The sequence below is a fragment of the Musca domestica genome, unplaced genomic scaffold (assembly GCF_030504385.1).
Source record: "Musca domestica strain aabys unplaced genomic scaffold, Musca_domestica.polishedcontigs.V.1.1 24, whole genome shotgun sequence".
In the NCBI taxonomy this organism is placed as follows: Eukaryota; Metazoa; Arthropoda; class Insecta; order Diptera; family Muscidae; genus Musca; species Musca domestica.
This window is the reverse complement of record NW_026712272.1, coordinates 1,137,269-1,157,433: the sequence shown is the minus strand read 5'-3', so window position 1 is coordinate 1,157,433 and position 20,165 is coordinate 1,137,269. Positions and strand designations below refer to the sequence as shown.

Genomic DNA, 20,165 nt, shown 5'->3' with positions numbered 1-20,165 from the left:
ACTAGTCGTCGAGTGTATTTTTCCAGGCAATTTATTCTAATGATCGGGGTTTTTTTAAGAAGTATTTCCAAGGGCATTTAGGTTAATTAAGTGGATTTTTAAGGATATTTAAAAATATTTTTCCAGGCAATTTATTCCAATGATCGGGGTTTTTTTAAGAAGTATTTCCAAGGGCATTTAGATTATTAAAGTGGATTTTTTAAGGATATTTTTTCAAGGACTCTTAAACCAATAACCTTTTAAAGAATATTTTTTCAAAGACTAATAGACAACGAAGTGTAAATTTTTAGGATTTTTAAAAGGACTATTTTAGATGCACAGGGTGAGATAACAACAAAGTCAAACTCCATAATTTTTATATATTTTTTTTTTAAATTTTATTGAATGAAAGAAATCAATGTTGGAAATAGCATAAAATTTTAGAATAAGTTTAGATTTGTTCGGATTGGTCACCTTTGGTACGAATTATGGCCTTCAAACGGCCAATGAAACCGTCACACGTTGCCCGAATATTGCCCTGCGGTATTTTGGCGAAACGATTGCTTGAGGTGATCGGTATTAGTATTCTTTTGAGCCAACCTTGCTTTCCATAATACTCCAGACACAATAGTCCAAAGGCTTGGTATCCGGAGATTTTGGTGGCCATTGTGCGCTGTAACCTCATTTTATAACCATTCTTGGGTGGCGCGTGCTGAGTGCTGTTTAAAAAGTCCAAGGTTTGCGGCCAAAATGTTTGCGTGTCCAAGGCTTTAATACACCCTCCAGAATATTTTCGCGATAATATTCGGCATTTATTCTGATGCCACGGTTATGGCAGCCCACACCATCACTATGGCCGGCGTTTGAGTTCTGGTGGCCAACCGCAGTTGCACATTTTCAGGAGACCTCTTTGGCAAGTTAACACGATCATTTTGTTTTTTTTTTTTCAAACTGCTGGACAACGAATGTATTCTCATCGAAGAAAACTAAATTCAGAAGTTCACCACTTTCGGCCAAGCGAAGCAACTTTTTAACTCTTTTTAGTCTATTTTCTTTCTGTTGCAGTGTAAGTTCTTGCACCTTTTGGAATTTCAATGGCTTTACCCCGAGCAAATTTTTCAATATTTGCCGAATGGAATATTGCGATATGTTCAGATCACGAGCCATTTTTCGGCCACTGCGAGGCGGGTTTCGATCAAGTCGCTTCTTTACTTTTCGAACCATTTCTGCTGATGTTGCTGTTTTCTTCCATTCACTTCCTTAACGTCGGGCTATGCTACCAGTATCACGGTAAGGAGCGATGGTAGGAGACACAATAGATTTATTCACATTTAAATGCTGGAGTGCTTTAACGATAGCCACTTGTGGTTTTCCAGCCAAATATAAAGAAATCACACCATCACGCTTGAATTCCATCACGAATAACTTTTTTTCTGGCAAATTCTCACCAAAATGCTTTTGTACGCTTGTAAACAATGTAATGAGCTGTCACTGGAATAATTTTGACAGCTGTCGGACAAGTGGCTTAGAAATGACAGCAGTCTGAAATTGGTTGCAGTTTTCTCATCTCACCCTTTATATATCCTAGACCATATACAAAGGTACTCGAATTTTTTTAGATATATTTTGCAACATTTAATACAGAGATTAGAAAATTTGTGGAGAGCTGTGGATTACTTCAAGTATCATTCGTCTAAAAATGGAACACCTATATAAGTGTAATTCCTAATTTCAAGTATTTTTTATATTTTCTGTTTAATTTACCCAAATTTTGGTATTTTAAGTTATTTTTATGCAGAAACGCCACGCTCTTATATTAAGAAACCGACAACTTTTACTTATTGTTTCTGTGTTGGCCCTATTTTCCAATTTTAAATTTAATTTTGGGATTTTTTTTTTAAAAAATCAATGGTCTTTTTAAGGCTTTCTTAAAAATTTCTTCCAGGAATTTAAGATTTCGTTAAGAGTTTTTTTTTAATGAATCTTTTAAGAAATGTTGTAGGGTCTATAAGGTTGGGTTACCTTAGAGAAACAATTTTTTATTTCTTGTTATTTCATTTTCGAGGTGTCTTGATAGAAGATTTTTATTGCATTGGAAAAAATTATGGGCCTTTCCGGAATATTTTCTAGGAACCCAGAGATAGCAATCGTAAATTTTTAAAAATATTATTAAAAATTCTTTAGAATTTTCATGGGCTCTCTTTAGAATTATTTTCGAATGGACATTTTAGGAATCTTTTTTTAAGGGTTATTTGTCCTTTCAAGAGTTGTAATCCTCGTGGCATCATTTCAAATATTTATCACCTTTTTCAGGATTTCCATTGTGCAAGGATCCTTTATTCTATAATTATGTTTTTTATTTTTCATATTTTTCCAAATTTCCCTAAATTCTCATACCACCTCAAAATAAAAATGATAATTTTCCTTTTTGTTCAATTCTCCAAAGAACAATTGCAATACGACCGAACAGAGAATTGTTCATTTATTCTTCTTTTTTGCTCTTCGATTTTTCTACTTAGTCGTTTCCGTTTTCGGTGCAGTACATCGAGAGAGAGGATAGAGGTTTATACGTGTCATAAATTTTAATATTTGTCTTTTTTCAAGACTTATCGCATATTCTGCTGGTGTCTTGATGCTGAGTAGAAATAGAGTAACTTTAAAAAGAGAATTAAATCCCATGTGATTTAAAAATGGAATTGGAATTTATGTTATTCGACTTAGTGACCCAGTAGCCTTTTAGAATAATTTTTTTTCACCATAAAACATATTTCTGTAAAAGAAGTAATAAAACAACGTTGCCCAGGATCAGCTGTCTTAAACATATTGTCATTTTTTGTCGTAAAGACCAACCTTAATTGAAATATCTCCACAATACATATCACTTTCTTTTCTTATTGTTTGCCTGTGGCATTTGCAGAAATGCTCACATTAAACTATGATGGCTTAAAATTAATCTCCCCTTTTGTTGGCATAAAAACTTTATGCTTATCCCCCCTCCCCTTGCCCTTTTTGCATACTTCTGCAATTTCATAAAACACAAAGGACAATTGTCCTTTTTGCCACATTCCCATTACTTCTTGGCTTTGCCTCAAATGACGCATTCCTTCATGTTCATGTTGGCTAATCTAGGAACATGCATTTAATACCCTAAGAATGATGTATTTTCCACGTAGCCATTTTAATTAGTCAAAGTTGTAAACAGTGCGGTGAACAAGTTGTCCTTGTTGCCCGCATCCTTTTTTCGTCGTCAACGTCGCAGCAGCTACTTTAAGTGTCAACAGAGCGGGGTTTTTCTTCTTTCCTTCCAATTTTTTTGTCACAAGAAAAGTACCAACATTCTTGGAATGTTCTTCTCGACTTGTGCCATGACTATTTCTACTATGTTGCCAGCATGTTCTCACGCACTGCGTTCACTTATTACATGCCGTATAATCCTGCAGGATTTTTAATATATTTTACCCTTAGCTTTGCAATTTAGTACGGCTATTGTTGGCTGCATTGGTGGGGGAGGGATGGTGGTAGATGCAAAGGGGTGAGCGCAAGAAATTAGTTACGTGAGCCAAGCTAATGGTATAAAGAAATTTTAGTTTGCAGATTTCATACATTCCCTGTTTGTATCACACTTAATTAGTATTCAAAACGATGGTGTCTTTGTAATTCACATTTGTAAACAGTTGGATTTGAGGGAAAGGATGTTGTCCCAATAGATATTCTAGATATATGTGTTATCTAGGACAATTTATTTGAAAATGTAAATAACCTATCCATATTACTTGGATGCAAGTCAAGTCAGGATTCAGGTATTCTGGACAACGTAGATATATTATCTGCCTCTAAGAGATGACACAGTTACATTATCTGTGTCTAATAGATGACTCAGATCTTTTATCCACGTCTTTTGGAAGATGTTGATACATAATTCACGTCATCTACATGACGTAGATACATTATTCACGTCATCTACATGACGTAGATACATTATCCACATCAGGTACATGACGTAGATACATTATCCACGTCATCTACATGACGTAGATATATTATCCACGTCATTTACATGACGTACATACATTATCCACGTCACCAACATGACGTAGATACATTATCCACGTCATCAACATGAAGAAGATACATTATTCACGTCATCTACATGATGAAGATACATTATCCACGTCATCAACATGACGTAGATACATTATCCACGTCATCAACATGAAGTGGATACATTATACATGTCATCTACATGACATAGATACATTATCCATGTCATCTACAAGATGTAGATACATTATCCATGTCATATACATGACATAGATACATTATCCATGTCACATACATGACATAGATACATTATCCACGTCTTCTACCCGACGAAGATACATTATCCACGTCATCTACATGACCTAGATACATTATCTACGTAGTCTTAATGATGTAGATACATTATCCAGTTTATCTAGAAGACGTAGTTTTGATAATGTCGATACATTATACACGTCTTTTGGATGATGTAGATACATTATCCATGTCACCTGGATGACATATATACTTTATACACTTCATCTGTAGATGTAGATACATTATCAACGTCATCTTAATGACGTAGATAAATTTTCCACTTCATCTTCATGACGTAGATACATCATCCACGTCATCAGGATGGCGTAGATATATTATCCACGTCATTTACATGACGCAGATACATTATCCACGTCATTTACATGACGTAGATACATTATCCATGTCATTTACATGACAGAGATACATTATCCACGTCATCTATATGATAAAGATAAATTATCCACGTAATCGACATGACGTATATACATTATCTACGTCATCTTAATGATGTAGATACATTATCCAATGTATCTAGAAGACGTAGATACATAATCCGCTTTATCTGTACCGCATAGATACATTACCCACGCCTTCTGGATGACGTAGGTGCATTATCCAAGTCTTCAGAATGTCGCAGATACTTTATCCAAATCTTCGGTATAATGTAGATAACTCATCGGCGTCATCTGTATGACATAGATGCATTATTCACGTCGTCTGCATAATGTAGATGTAATGTAGATTTCATGATAAAAAGATCTATCCTTTGATAGTTAATACCTCTCCAACACTTTATTCTCTTTCTCTCACCCTTTCCTCTCTCTCTCTCTCTCTTTGAAAATCCCTCACATCCTACACCGACAACATTAACCACATCATGACCCAAACCATGGTGAAACCAATTAAGACCCTTTCGGCAATTCCATTCGAACGAGCGGCTGGCATATGTAAGTGTTGACTTAATGAAGTACGTGTCTGCCAAAGAAATTAAATACCAATTGTTGGGTCCTAAATAAACCAAAAACAATAACAACAAAAGTCAACGACAATACACCAACATCGGAGGGACGAATGAAGGCTATTTGTTATTTTAGGCACGACCATTCTTCAGGGGGTTAAATATATGCCCAAACAATTGAGACCAAATTGCAATTGGTGTAAGCCTTCAAGGGGGATGGGGAATGTTAATGACTGGGGATTTGTTGGTAAAACTCCTGTTATGGCTGAAATAAAATATGCGGAATCATATTCTGAGACAATATGTTGTATTTAATTAATGACGATTTTATTGAGCGGTGGGCATTGTCCAGAAGAGAGGATTCGCAAAACGGATGGGAGAATACTGCTCAGATCAGAAGGATTGTTTATGGCAGGGAACAAAATACTTTTTCAAGGATCACAAAACAATCAATCGTGGATTTTTTAAAGAAATAATTTCCAGGGATAAACCCGAATTTTTAAAAACTATTTTTTTAAGGATCAAATACTTCCTTCAAGTGGACTTTTTAAAAATTCATTGGACCAAATATTTGGCAGGGATTTTTTATAAAAATTTTAAGGACAATATCTTTTTAGAGGACCAACAGAGCCATAATTGGCGGTTTTTAAAAAATATTTTTTAAAGGACTGACAGAGCCAAAAATATTTTTTTGAAAAGAGAAACAGAGCCATAATCGTGGATTTTTAATTAATTTTTTCAAAGGACAGAGCCATTATCGTGGATTTTTAAAAATATTTTTTGAAAGGACCAACAAAGCCGAAATCGTAGATTTCTAAAAATATTTTTCAAAGGACTAACAGAGATTTTTTAAAAATATTTTTTCAAATATTTTTTTTTCGATTTTTAAAAATAATTTTTTAAAGGACTAATAATCGTGGATGATTAAAATATATTTTCAAAGGACCAATAATCATGAATTTTAAATTTTATTTTTAAAGGACTAATAATCGTAAATTTTTGAAAATATTTTTTTCAAAGCACTAATAATCGTGGATTTTTAAAAATATTTTTTCAAAGGACGTGGATTTTTAAAAATATTTTTTCAAAGGACGTGGATTTTTAAAAATATTTTTTTCAAAGCACTAATAATCGTCGATTTTTAAAAATAATTTTTTAAAGGACTAATAATCGTGGATTATTAAAATATATTTTCAAAGCACCAATAATCATGGATTTTAAATTTTATTTTTAAAGGACTAATTATCGTGAATTTTTGAAAATATTTTTTTCAAAGAACTAATTATTGTGGATTTTTAAAAATAGTTTTTTAAAGGACTAATAATCGTGGATTCTTAAAAATATTTTTTTCAAAGAACTAATAATCGTGGATTTTTAAAAATATTTTTTTCAAAGTTAAAAATATTTTTTTAAAGGACTAATAATCGTGGATTCTTAAAAATATTTTTTCAAAGAACTAATAATCGTGGATTTTTAAAAATATTTTTTTCAAAGGTCTAGTTATCGTGGAATTTTAAAAATATTTTTTCAAAGAACTAATAATCGTGGATTTTTAAAAATATTTTTTCAAAGAACTAATAATCGTGGATTTTTAAAAATATTTTTTCAAAGAACTAATAATCGTGGATTTTTAAAAATATTTTTTTTTTGAAAGGACTAATAATCGGGGATTTTTAAAAACATTTTTTTTCAAAGTACTAATAACAGTCGATTTTTAAAAATATTTTTTTTCTTCAAAGAACTAATAACCGTCGATTTTTACAAATATTTTTTTTCAAAAGACTGATAATCGTGGATTTTAAAAATATTTTTTTTCTTCAAAGAACTAATAACCGTCGATTTTTACAAATATTTTTTTTCAAAAGACTGATAATCGTGGATTTTAAAAATATTTTTTCAAAGGACTATCAGAGCCATAATCGTGGATTTTTAAAAATTTTAATTTCAAAGGACTAACAGAGCAATAATTGTGGATTCTTAAAAATATACTTAAAAAGGACTAACAGAGGATTTTAATTTTTGTTTCAAAAGAAAAATATTTTTTCAGAGGACTATTATAGCCATAGTCGTGGGTTTTTAAAAATATTTTTTTCAAAGGACTAACAGAGCACTAATTGTGGATTTTGAAAAATATTTTTTCAAAGGACTATCAGAGCCATAATCATGGATTTAAAAAAAAATATATTTTCGAAGGACTAACAGAGCTATAATCGTAGATTTTTAAAAAATATTTTTTCGAAGTAGCAAATGAGCCATAATCGTGGATTTAAAAAAAAATAGTTTTTTTTTTTTTAAATTGCAGCAGAGCCATAATCGTCGAAAAATAAAAGAAAAAGAAAAATAAAAATAAAAAATATACTTTTTTAAAAATATTTTTTCAAAGTACTAAAATATTTTTTTTTAAAAATTTTTTTCAAAGCACTAAAATATTTTTTTAAAAAATATTTTTTTAAAGGACTACATCGTTGATTTTTATTTATTTTTTTTCAAAAGACTTACAGAGCCATAATCATGGATTCTTAACAATATTTTTTCAAAAATTTATTTTAAAAATATTTTTTTAAAAATATTTTTCGAAAGATTAAAATATGTTTTCAAAGGACTAATAATCGTGGATTTTTAAAAATATTTTTTTCAACGGACCAAAATCCCAACTGGCCTGTAATCGTGGATTTTTTTAATTTTTTGTTTTTCAAAGGACCAAAAGTCCATCTGCGCCACAATCGCAGATTTAAAAAAATGTTAAAGGAGAAATAATCGTTGATTTTTAAAATTATTTTTTTTTCAAACGACAAAAAGTTCAACTGGGCCATAATCGTGGATTTATTTTTAAATAGATGTTAAAGGAACAACAAATTAAAATGAAATTCTACAATGACCAAAAAAAATATTTTTTAGAAGCCGAGAGACCCACAATTGTGGATATTTAAAAATATTTTCATTCATTTCCAGAATTTTAGGGTTTTTTTTTAATGCTCAAAACAATTCAATACCACATTTAAGGATTTCTGGATGATTGATATTCGCCATTAACGGGTGTTGTTCATTTTTTGATTTGTCGAACATGTAAATGTACAACACGTAGTTGTTAGGAGTTTTCAATAAAAAAACAACACCAAAAGAATAAAGACAAACAGACCGAAGCAACCACCTCAAAAAACGCCCTCTACAACAGCTCAAAAATAGAATAAAAATTTGTTGCTCAACAACGCAAAAAAACATGTTTTCAATCTACAAATGTGAAAATAACAAAGTTAGGGTTCGAAAAAAAAAACCAACGACGAGAACATAAAACTATCCGCCAACACAAACTTTTAATGGAAAACGCAATAATCTGCCCCAAAAAAGACGCCCTCTGTCCCGACGAGCTCACACACTCACACCCACGCATACAAAATTATTGTGAGTGGCAAACGTTTGTTTGTGCAGCAATAGAAATGTGAGGGAGAACCCCCTCATAACTCCATAGTCTGGAGGCCAGGAATTTAATGGTAGTACTGGATGGAGTTGACGTTCCTGCTATGTTGGAGACGCCAATGGCGGTCACGTATTTCTGTTGTGGTGTTGCATCAATATCTACCCACGGAGTTAACTCGAAATGGCTGCGATAGCCCACGACAAAAAATCCATCAACGGAATTGGAATTATTAACCAAAAACTAAAAAAATGGAAAACAAAACAAAAAACCCTTGGAACTTTCGGAAAAAATCTCTAAAAAAAACACCCTCAAGATGTATGCATGAATGACACAAGAAAAACTTTGCGTGATAACTGGACTCGGCCTCACTTACCGTTGGACCCATTTAAAGGAGGGCATTGGATTGCCATCGGCCACACATTCAAAGGCGGCTGGTGTAAATAATGGTGCTGTGGTTAAACGATCTGGTCCAGCGGACAATATTTTAGGGGGATCTGGAAAAAAAAGAAGACAAGAAATAGGGAAAACACATTGATAAAGGTTTGCCAACTAAAGCGTCAAAAAAAGAAGATCAACAACAACAACAATACTCACATTTCACATCCAACTGCACAGATAACTGTTCTGAGGTACCAACCGAATTTTGTGCCTGACAGGTATATAAGCCGGCATCACGTCGTCCAACAGGGCGTAGTTGTAAAGTTTCCTGTGAAAGAAATAGTGAAAAGCAGAAGATGGGACGAGATGAGAGAAGTGGAAAAAAGCAAGAATGTATAAATTTTGGCACATATTGGCACAATAAGTAAAAAAGGTGTATGTATAGACATGTACAATTACATGGTATATTAAATTTAAATCTCGGAGATTCAAGATGATATAGCGTTTGCCAAACGAGGTGTGTGTGATAAGTTGAGAAATGCAGAAACGAATAAAAAATGACGGTTTAAAAATTTAATCAAGAAATACCAATATTAATATTTATGACACGTTGCTGGCATGCCATCCATCGCCCTTGTCACTCGTGGACAGCATGGCTGATTCCAAAAACGGTCGTTTAAGTATTCAAGATCCACAATTTTTTCAGGTTGACAAATTAGGACTTTCAAGGTTTTATATCTTATTTAAGGTTTTTCTTTATCGGAAAAAATAATAGGAAAACGTTTCTCTACTACACCAAAAAGTCTCCAAAATCGTTAATTTTGAATGATTAGGATATTAAAATTGCACAATTGACCCAAAACTATCAACTAGAACTCAATATCAAATTTCAGAAAATTATCTCAATTCCTTCACCCAAAACTAAATATAGTACCATTTAGTACTTTTTCTTTAATGATAGTACACATCACCAAATCTACCTCCATATTTCAAGGTTACAAATGAACAGCGACTCCTATACCAAATGTTTATACCCTCCACCTTGAAAAGGAGGGTATATTTGTCATTCCGTTTGTAACATCCCTAAATATTCATCGTAGACCCCATAAAGTATATATTTTCATGATGAGCATAAAATCCTGAGTCAATTTTACAATGTCCGTCTGTCTGTCTGTCAGTCCCACACCCACATTATTTGACGTAGAGCTTGCAATTTTGAACTTATACCCTGTATTGTGTCTAGGATAGTTAGTATTGAAAATGAAATATATCGGTCCATGTTTTAATATAGCCGCCATATAACGATACCTTCCGATATTCGGTATTTTGATGATTTTCGCCACCCTTGTTTTCCGATTTGCATAAAAATTGGAATTTGTAGTACATAATGGGTGACGAAACACAATATATAGTTCCAAGTTTTTGCATAGACCCTATATAACGGTACCTCCCGATATTCGGTATTTTGATGATTTTTTTCCATATTTTTTGTCGGATTTGTCTAAAAATTGATATTGTAGTTCATAATGGGTTCTAGCTTCGGTGGCCAAACATTGTATGCATTGGTCCACGTTTTTGCATCGCCCCCATATAACAGTACCTCCCGATATTCGGTATTTTGATGATTTTTGCCACATTTTTCCACGGAAATGTATATATTAGTTCATAATGAGTTCTAGCTCCGTTGACAGAACATTGAATATTTAGGTCCACGCTATATATAACAATACCTATCGATATTCGGTTTTTTTGATAATTCTAATCACATTTACCCACGAAATTGTTTCAAATTTGGTAATTAATAAGAACATTTGGTAGATAACAATACTAGAAGTATAAAAATGTCTATAGAGATTTTCCGTTTTGGTATGGCCCCTATATAACTGCCTCATTCACTTTATGTGTTTTTTTTAATTTAACAGCATTATCCAAACGGTATTGCTGGTATTTGTAGTTTAAAGTGTAACACGTCTGAATTCAGATACTTTTATATAAAAATGTGTACCCGATGGTGGAGGGTATTAAAAGTTCGGCCAGGAGGACGTAATGTTTTCTTACTTATTAAATTTCAAGCACTATGTTTTCACCTGATTCGAAATTGTAACAAATATAGTACGATTTAGTACTAATATCAAATTTTTAAATTTCAACCTCTATATTTTCACTCAATACCAAATTGTATGAAATATAGTACTATTTAGTACTTTTCGTACACTTGTAGTTCACATTTCCAAAATCAACTATTTATAACAAACATACCACCAAAAGGGATCACGACACAAAATTTCAGCTTCATCCGTTCTCCCAATACAACCTCTTAAAAATTTAGTAACATTTCGTAGAGTTCGCATGCTTGCGAACCCCATGCCATTATTTTAACCCTACCCACCAGCAGTCAACCCAATACCTACATTTCAAATCACCAGCTTCTTCCCTTCATTCAGAAACGGAAGTGTACCAAATTTTTTATTATTAAGTACATTTCTTGCATTTAGCAAACATTTCCAAAACTACCTCCTTTTACATCAACGCCATATCCATGAATTGATTCTCATAACAAATTTCAAGATTTTTTTTTTACCGCTATCCAACGGTGATCCTTATGTCAACTTTCAGTGTACGTTCACGCAATACCAAATTTTTAATATCATTTAGTACTTTTTGTAAGCTTGCTGAGCACATTTCCAAATCAACTCTGTTTTTTATCAGTCAATCTCTCATTTTGTAGGGGAGGTGCCAGAAAGAGTAGACCGATGTATTCTATTTTCATTCAATATAAACAAAATATTAGAAATTGAAAATTTTATAGAAAATCAGGCATTGGTCGTTCACTTTAAGGGAGTTAATATTCATATAGGAATAACTGGACCAATATTGTCCTTTTTCGATCCTAACCTATGCAAATATCTAACATTTATCGGGTACTCCCTTAGCTCAATATTAGCTATATTTTGATATTTTTATACCTACAACAGTATGTGTTTGATTGGGCCAAAAATTATGTAACACTTCGAAATAATGGTTTCCGATATAGGAAACTATATATGGATCTTCCTACCTCGCCGAGCTGAGTCGATCTAGCTATGTATGTCCGTCCGTCCGTCTGTCCATGTTAATTTCTAATCGCGCTACAGGTCGTAATTATGGCCCGATCTCCACGAAATGGGGAGGTGTGGTTAGGAGAACAGAGTCAAGGACAGGGAAGAAGTGTAGAATTTTGGATGGCCATTGGATTATATTTAGCTGTAAAATGAACCACAACTTTTGTGTAAATTGTTTTGATTTCAAATCAAAACGACGGTGGGCGTAAATATTGGGCAAATACCCCAGTCAAAAATTAAGGGTAACATCTGGACCGGGCTTTATGATGAAATTTCAAAAAAAAAAAAAAAAAAAAAAAAAAAAAAAAAAAAAAAAAAACAGTAAAGAAAGTCCTAAAGTCGGGCGGGGCCTACTTTATGATACCCTACACCACTTTGCTAATTTAGTTGAGCTCCGCATAACAATTAAAAGTTTAATGGGAGAATTCAATCATACACGCTATGATTATAATTATAATTTAAAGTTCAAAGGACTAAATATGCCAAAGCATTTGTATCTTTTAAATTCGGACTTGTATTGCCCATTTGGTGCACAATTAATTTGAAATCGAATAAAGATATATATGGGAGCTATATCCATACGGAACCGATCTCGATAAAATTTGGTAAAGATATTTCTAAGCTGTATTTTTTATATTTCCCTACATATCGTTGTTACGGAGTGCATATTACGGCTATGGGTAGCAAATGTAACAAATCGGATGAACAGTATATATGGGAGCTATAGCTATATCTGAATGGATCTTCACCAAATTTGGCATACTGCCTTCTAGACTCAATTCGGTCGTATGTGCCATTTCCTCCCATTTGGACAAATATTAGACGTTTGGTGCACAATCAAAGGTAAATCGAACGAAGTTATATATGGTAGCTATATCCAAATCTGAACCGATCTCGATCAAATTTACCAAATGTATTTCTGAGCTGCATTTGATATATTTCTCCAAATATTGTTGTTATGAAGTTTTACGAAGTATTACGGCTGCGGAGGACAAAAATGACAAATCGGATGAACAATATATATGGGAGCTATAGCTATATCTGAATCGATGTCGATCAAATTTTGCATACTTATTTTCAGGTCCAGTCTGATCGTACGTGCAAAATTCCATACTATTCGGGCTGATATTACAGGTTTGGTGCACAATAAAAGGAAAATCGGACGAAGATATATGGGGGTTATATCTAAATTTTGACCGATTATCTCCAATTTCTATAGGGTTCGTCCTTGGGCCAAACAAATAATTTGTGCAAAATTTCATCTCAATCGGATGATAAATGCGACCTGCATTTTGTTCACAAGAATACATGGACAGACGGACGGACGGACAGACGGACTGACATGCATAAATCAACTCAGAAAGTGATTCTATGGAGATCCTCAAAAGTAACTGAGGGTCTATCTCGCTTCCTTCTCCCTGTTACAAACAAATGCACAAAGACATAATACCCTTACCACTATGTGGTGTAGGGTATACAAATGAAGTCGTCCATAATGTTTTTGAATATAAGAGGACACATAGTCGGCCTCGCACGACTATAGCGTTTGCTTACTTGTTTTTTTTTTTAACATTAGTGGGTGGGATACAAAAAGGAGCGGACCGACATTGATAACTTTGAACTTGATATAAATTTAGTTAACATATTATATTACACCAAAATTCAGCTAAATTCGAAAATCCATGGTTACCATCCGCTCTGGCAAAATTTTGTTAATTGAGTTGTGAATATGACCTATTGTTTTTTTTTTTTTTTTTTTTTTTGATTACAGTGCCACAATAAATGATTAATATTTACCAATCCTCGTCTTCGTCTTCTTAGACACAATATTATTGTTTCATTTTGGCGCCCTGAGCAAGTGTTTTTGAAAGTTTTTTAAATGGGATAGCGATTCTAGGGATTTGCTAGATTTAAAATTAATTTTGTTCAGACTCTTCTTCCTCTGCATGAAGCCTGCATAGTCGGTGTTATTATCTTACCACTTGGGCGCCAAAACCATTTATTTTGACTTTTACATCAGATTTCTTTAGTGAGGGTAGAGAAGCTATTGAAACCTTGAAGCAGGTGACCTCAAGGCATCTTTGGCGTATAAAATTACACATTTCTGACGTTGGCATAAATTTTTCATGACTTGGTTTTTCAATCCTGCCTGCATTATTTAATAAAAAATTAATACTAATTTATATATTCCTACAAAAAACTCACTCATAACTTAAAAATTCGGACGTTTTGAATACCATTTTGTTTGTCAAAGGGAGAAATTCATTTCCGATCGTCTAATACTTATTGCAGCTATGTTAATAACTTCTCGTAGACTTTCGGTTTGTCCGTGCAGGAAGATTCTAAAGGGTGTTCTTGTTCAGTATTTTTACTTTTTGGAATGATTTAAAATCCCCAGAATATCTTACATAACAAATTAAATCCAATACGTCATTACATATAAGAAAAAACAAAATCAATTTATTCATTGCGCCCAGTTTTATAAAATAATAACGAAACGAAAGCTTAATATGTAAGCGTCAAAATTGTGACTAGGAAAGACAAATCGGAACCATGTTACATATTTTCAGTTTATTGTCATTTTTTTTCAAATATTTTTCACAACCAAATCTTATCACACCACCTCCATTTTTCGAACACTTTTTGCCTTTAAAATTGTCTTGGCATTATTGCAATTTTTCTTCATCCCTCTCCCTCTCCCTCTCTCTCTCTCTCTCTCTCTCTGAACGTCATTTCATCCTTTACAAACATATTGGCAACAAAATATTGTACCATATCGTGTATACGTGTGTTTGTGTGCGCGAATGACATGCATTGACTTACCTGTAGACTGGCAATTTCAGAACGTCCTGCACGCCGCCAAACAATGCTGGCCGGTGGATTGGCATCCGCCACACAGCGTAATATCAGTGCATCTTTATCCTCCTCCAAGTCGATTTCCGGCGAGCCAATTAGACGTATTGTTGGTGCGTCTGTAAAAGAAGACAAAAAAATTTATAAGTCAAGGAAAAAGAGATCAGGATATTGTGTGGGGTGGTTGTTGTTGGCAGGAAGAAGAATGAACGAACAACAACAATGACTACTAAAGCATATTGAGGGAAAATTGCAGTTAATTTAATTGATTTAACCGGCAGCCAGTCAGTCTTCAACAACAGTATTGATCCCGCCCGGACATTTAGACATGCAGCCAGCCAGCCAGCCATCCTGCCATTCATTCCTGCCAAACCCAAATCCATTCGTTACTGGCATTACCGGTTAGCAGCAGCTGTACCAGAGATTTACACTTTTGACTTGTTGCCAAAAATTCCAGTTTTTTTGGCTCAACATATTATTGTTTTTGTTTTGGGGCGAAAGATATATTTAGTGGTGTCCAGGGCCATTGCTCATAGCCACCATGCTCCGTAGAATTGTTGGGCCCAAGGTGGCGACTACAGATGGACGGATGGATAACTAAAAATGTTTTCCATGTTTTCCATTTAATTCATAGGAAATTTATTATAAATTCGTAATTGTGTGGGTGCTGGAGGGGAAAGGGGTAAAGGGAGGAGGGGAAAGAGTGAATGATAGTTTAGCTAAAATGCCATTGGGGTGTTTAATTTTACAAAAGGAAATTTAATTTGTTCGAAGGCAACTGCCATGAAGTGTTATGTTTGGCAACTGTTATTTAATTGTTTATCCTTTTAAGGAGGAGCAGGAGAAGGAGGGGGAAGCTGCATGGGAAGTACAAGGAAAATGGATTTCCGTTTACTGTAAAGGATATTCTCACAAGGAGGATTTAAGAGGGGTTGTTGGATTTTCAAGAAAGTTTGAGGAAACTTGAAACTTTCATACTTATACATATACTTACTTATACCTATACACTTATACATATACTTATATTTATAATTATTTTTATACCCTGCACCATACTATGGAGGGTATATTAACTTTGTCGTTTCGTTTGTAACACCTCGAAATATACATTTTAGACCCCATAAGGTATATATATTCTTGATCAGCATAAAATTCTATGTCGATTTAGCGATGTCCGCCCTTCTGTCCGTCTGTGGAAATCACTCTAACTTCCGAACGAATTGAAGTAGATTGATAAAATTGTACTCAAATGTATATTATGTCTGCAGGACTTTTGGTATTGAAAATGGGCCTTGTAGGTTCTCGTTTTCATATAGCCCTCCATATAACGGTACTTCCCGATACTCGGTATTTTGATGATTTTAGCGACATTATTCAACGGAATTGTTTGAAATTTGGTTTTTGAAGTTCGAAATAGATACTTCAGCCTATGACAGAAAATTGTCTGTGCAGGTCCACGTCTTCGTATAGCTTCTATATAACGTTACCTCCCATTATTCGGTATTTTGATGATTTTAGCGACAATATTTATCGGATTTGTTTCAAATTTGGTATTTGAAGTTCGAAATGGATACTACAACCTAAGACAGACAATTGTCTGTGCAGGTCCACGTCTTTGTAGAGCCCCCATATAACGGTACCTCCCGATATTCGGTATTTTAATGATTTTAGCGACATTATTCACCGGAATTATTTCAAATTTGGTATTTGATATTCGTAATTGATACTACAGCCTAAGACAGAAAATTGTTTGTGCAGGTCCACGTCTTTGTATGGCCCTCATATAACAATACCTCCCGATATTCGTTATTTTGATAATTTTAGCGATATTATTCACCGGAATTGTTTCAAATTTGATATTTGAAGTTCGTAATAGGTACTACAGCCTAAGACAAAAAGTTGTCTGTGCAGGTCCAGGTCTTCGTATGGCCCCCATATAACTGTACCTCCCTATATTCGGTATTTTGTTGATTTTAGGTACAATAAAAATTGCTTGATATGTCGGTTTGAAGTTCGTAATGGATGCTACAGCCTGTGACATAAAATTGTCTATGCTGGTCCAGGTCTTCGCACAGGTCCTATGTAACGGTACCTCCCTATGTACTGTATTTTGATGATTTTAGCTACATTATTCACCGTTTATTTCAAGTTTCGAATTTGAATATGGTAATGGCTTATGACAAACAATGCCTATGTAGGTCCACTTCGTATAGACCCTAATATAACGGCTATATTCGGTATTTTTAAGATTTGAACAGATTTTTTTTCAGGTTTTATTCAATCCTTTGGTTCCTCTTCTATTGAGCTTACGATCTCGTCACTTGGGTGATTTGTTTTTTGTCATAAAAGTTATTTTTAAAATAACTTCTGGGAGAATATCCCAGACAAAAAACATGGGAACATTACCATCGTTCTCCACTAATAAACTAACATTGTTTTTATACAAACAACAATAAAGGGATTAAGCCTGAGCATTTTGCAACAACAGGATTTAATTTTTTTTTTTGAAAATTTCCAAATTCGTTCCCGATGGTGGAGGGTATTCAAAGTTTGGCCCGGCCGAACTTACTGCTTTTTAACTTGTTATACTTATACGTATACTTATACCTATAATGTGTAGTGATTAGTTAAGAATATAGTTCCATATTGAAGCTGGTTAAATTTTCTCATCTTATAATGAAAAGATTACTACCCAGAAAAGTTGTATTCATTTTTTGCTTTTGCTGATTTTAATGAACCTTAGAAAAAAAACACAATTTTAAGTTTCCTCAATTTTTTCCTTGTTGCCCCTACCCTCTCTTTACAATTTACATAATCTCTAAAATGGTTAATTTACTTATTTAAGTACTTTTTTATTGTTCACTTACATTTAACATCTAATCTGGCTTCCACCGGCACCGTTTTAGCCGTATATGATTCATGATAAGCCAGACAACGTAAAATGTCACCATGTCGTTCACGCATTGCCGTCAGCTGGACAACCGATGTGGCAGACCAGGTACGTGGATTATCTGGTTCGGTGGCATTCGTTTGCGGATGAATGGGTTCAATTTCTTGGTCACCTGGAAAAAAGAAATTATAAAAATATATTTAGTTGAAGATTGCAAGATATAATTCAATGAAGGTTATTTTTTTATATATATTAAAAATGTTGATTCTATCGAGGTGAAAACCCCCGATAAATATCCCCCTAACATGCGCTATATGTTCTTTAAAATATTTAAGTTAAAAGTCCCTGAATTTTTGGCCTGGAAATTTACCCTCAGTTTGGTCTTTTTTGATTAAGTTCTTCAAAGAATTTTTTTTTGAAAAATCCACGAATTCGTACATATATCCTTGAAAATTTCACAACTTTGCCAAATAATCTTAAATTGTTCTAAAACATCTATTTTGTACTGGAATTACTGATTAAATGATCAATTAAAAAACACGACTTTTAGCCAAAAATCGTTGGAAAAATATAATACCGTGATTCCTAGTAAAGGCCTTTTTGCAGTTTTGTTCTAGCGAATAATACCAAATCCACTTTAAATTTCCCACAACCTTTTGCAGCGAATTTCGTTTTGATTTCGATTTCCGGCTTTTCGTAAGTTTTGAATTTCTCGTGTGTTGTGAGACCATAGTAACATTTTATTGTAAAACATTTTGATCTGACGCATTTTAAAGGAGCTTTTTAAACGTTTTTTATGAAAAGTACCTAAAAGACCCTTTTAATGACTCGACTGATTCATAAATGTTTGTTACAAAAATATACTTCAAATACATTATATTCCTAAGGGTCATGGTTTCCAGGGAATCTTAACTCGAATATTTGAAAATTTGTGGAACTTTCCCACTTTATGTTGGTTACATATCGATGTAAACTTTAACAAGTAAAAAACCATTAATACCCTTCAGCTTAGAGTAAGGGAAACTTTAGAACCCATTATGATCCAGCCAATGCCAATTTTTAGACATATTCGTGGGAAAATGTGACAAAAATCGTCAAAATAACTAATATCGGGAGGTACTGCTATATGGGGCTATACAAAAACGTGGATCTATACATACAATGTTTCGGCAGCGGAGCTAGAACCCATTAGGACCTACAAATACCAATTTTCAGATAAATCTGTGAAAAAATGTGGCATAAATCATCCAAATACCGAATATCGGCAGGTACCTGTATATGGGGCTATACCAAAACGTGGGCCTATACATACAATGTTTCGCCACACGAACTAGGACTAGGACAAATACCAATTTTTAGATAAATTCGTAAAAAAATGTGACAAAAATCATCAAAAATATCGAATATCGGGAGGTACCGTTATATGGGGACTGTACCAAAACGTGGACAATACAAATTGTTCTGCTAAATTTTGAAGCTCTACGTCAAATAATGTGATCTGTATCGTGATTTCAACAGGCAGAAAGACGGATGGACACACAGACAGATGCACATCGTTTAATCGACATAGAATTTTGCTGATTATGAATATATATACTTTATGGGGTCTACGACGAATATTTACGTATTTCGAATATTTCCAAGGTGGAGGGCATAAAACCCCAGTTATATATGAATAATTATAATGAAGTGCTTATTACATTTGCCGCGTCAAAATATGGGTTGGAGGAGTCCTTAGGGTCTTATACCCATAATCAGAGTTATTTTCTATGTCAATTTAGATTTGCATGTTTTTTACCGGTATTGGTAATATTCCAAGAAATACGAAAAATATAGGTCCACTTTTAGGTATAGTTTCCATGTACCTCCAAATTTTGAAGGCATTTTTAAGAATTATACCCCAATTTCAATCAAATTAGTTTAATTGATATTTTGGGTTGGCCTGTGGATAGTGTTACTCCTCGGAAAAAAATATTCAATATAGGTCCATTCGCGGCATATGATTGCCCCCCTGGTTTTCGCAATTTCAAAGTTTCGGTCTGAATTTCCAACCAAAACAGAATTTAATCTAAAAAAACACTCGATATATGTATAACGAAGCTCTCCAATTTTATGGATTTTGAGAATACGGCAGAGGATTTAAAATGTTCATCCTGGCCGAATTAAAAGTAGCTTTAATTTAATTTCGCTTTTGTCCTATTTCTAATGATTTATGAAAATTTTTATATCTTAGAAGTGTTTGAGTGT

General features: G+C 33.6%; 1 protein-coding gene across 1 annotated transcript in view; it reads right to left on the bottom strand.

Annotated features, from left to right (window-relative positions):
• LOC101897963 (uncharacterized) overlaps window positions 1–20,165 on the bottom strand; it is a 546,201-nt gene that overhangs the window by 202,119 nt on the left and 323,917 nt on the right. Inside the window, exons 5-8 of the mRNA XM_059123253.1 lie at window positions 17,896–18,090; window positions 14,999–15,147; window positions 9,291–9,402; window positions 9,070–9,190 (exon numbers count right to left, since the gene is read on the bottom strand). Coding sequence (XP_058979236.1) covers window positions 9,070–9,190; window positions 9,291–9,402; window positions 14,999–15,147; window positions 17,896–18,090 — 577 coding nt within the window. The remainder of the gene's footprint in view (window positions 1–9,069; window positions 9,191–9,290; window positions 9,403–14,998; window positions 15,148–17,895; window positions 18,091–20,165) is intronic.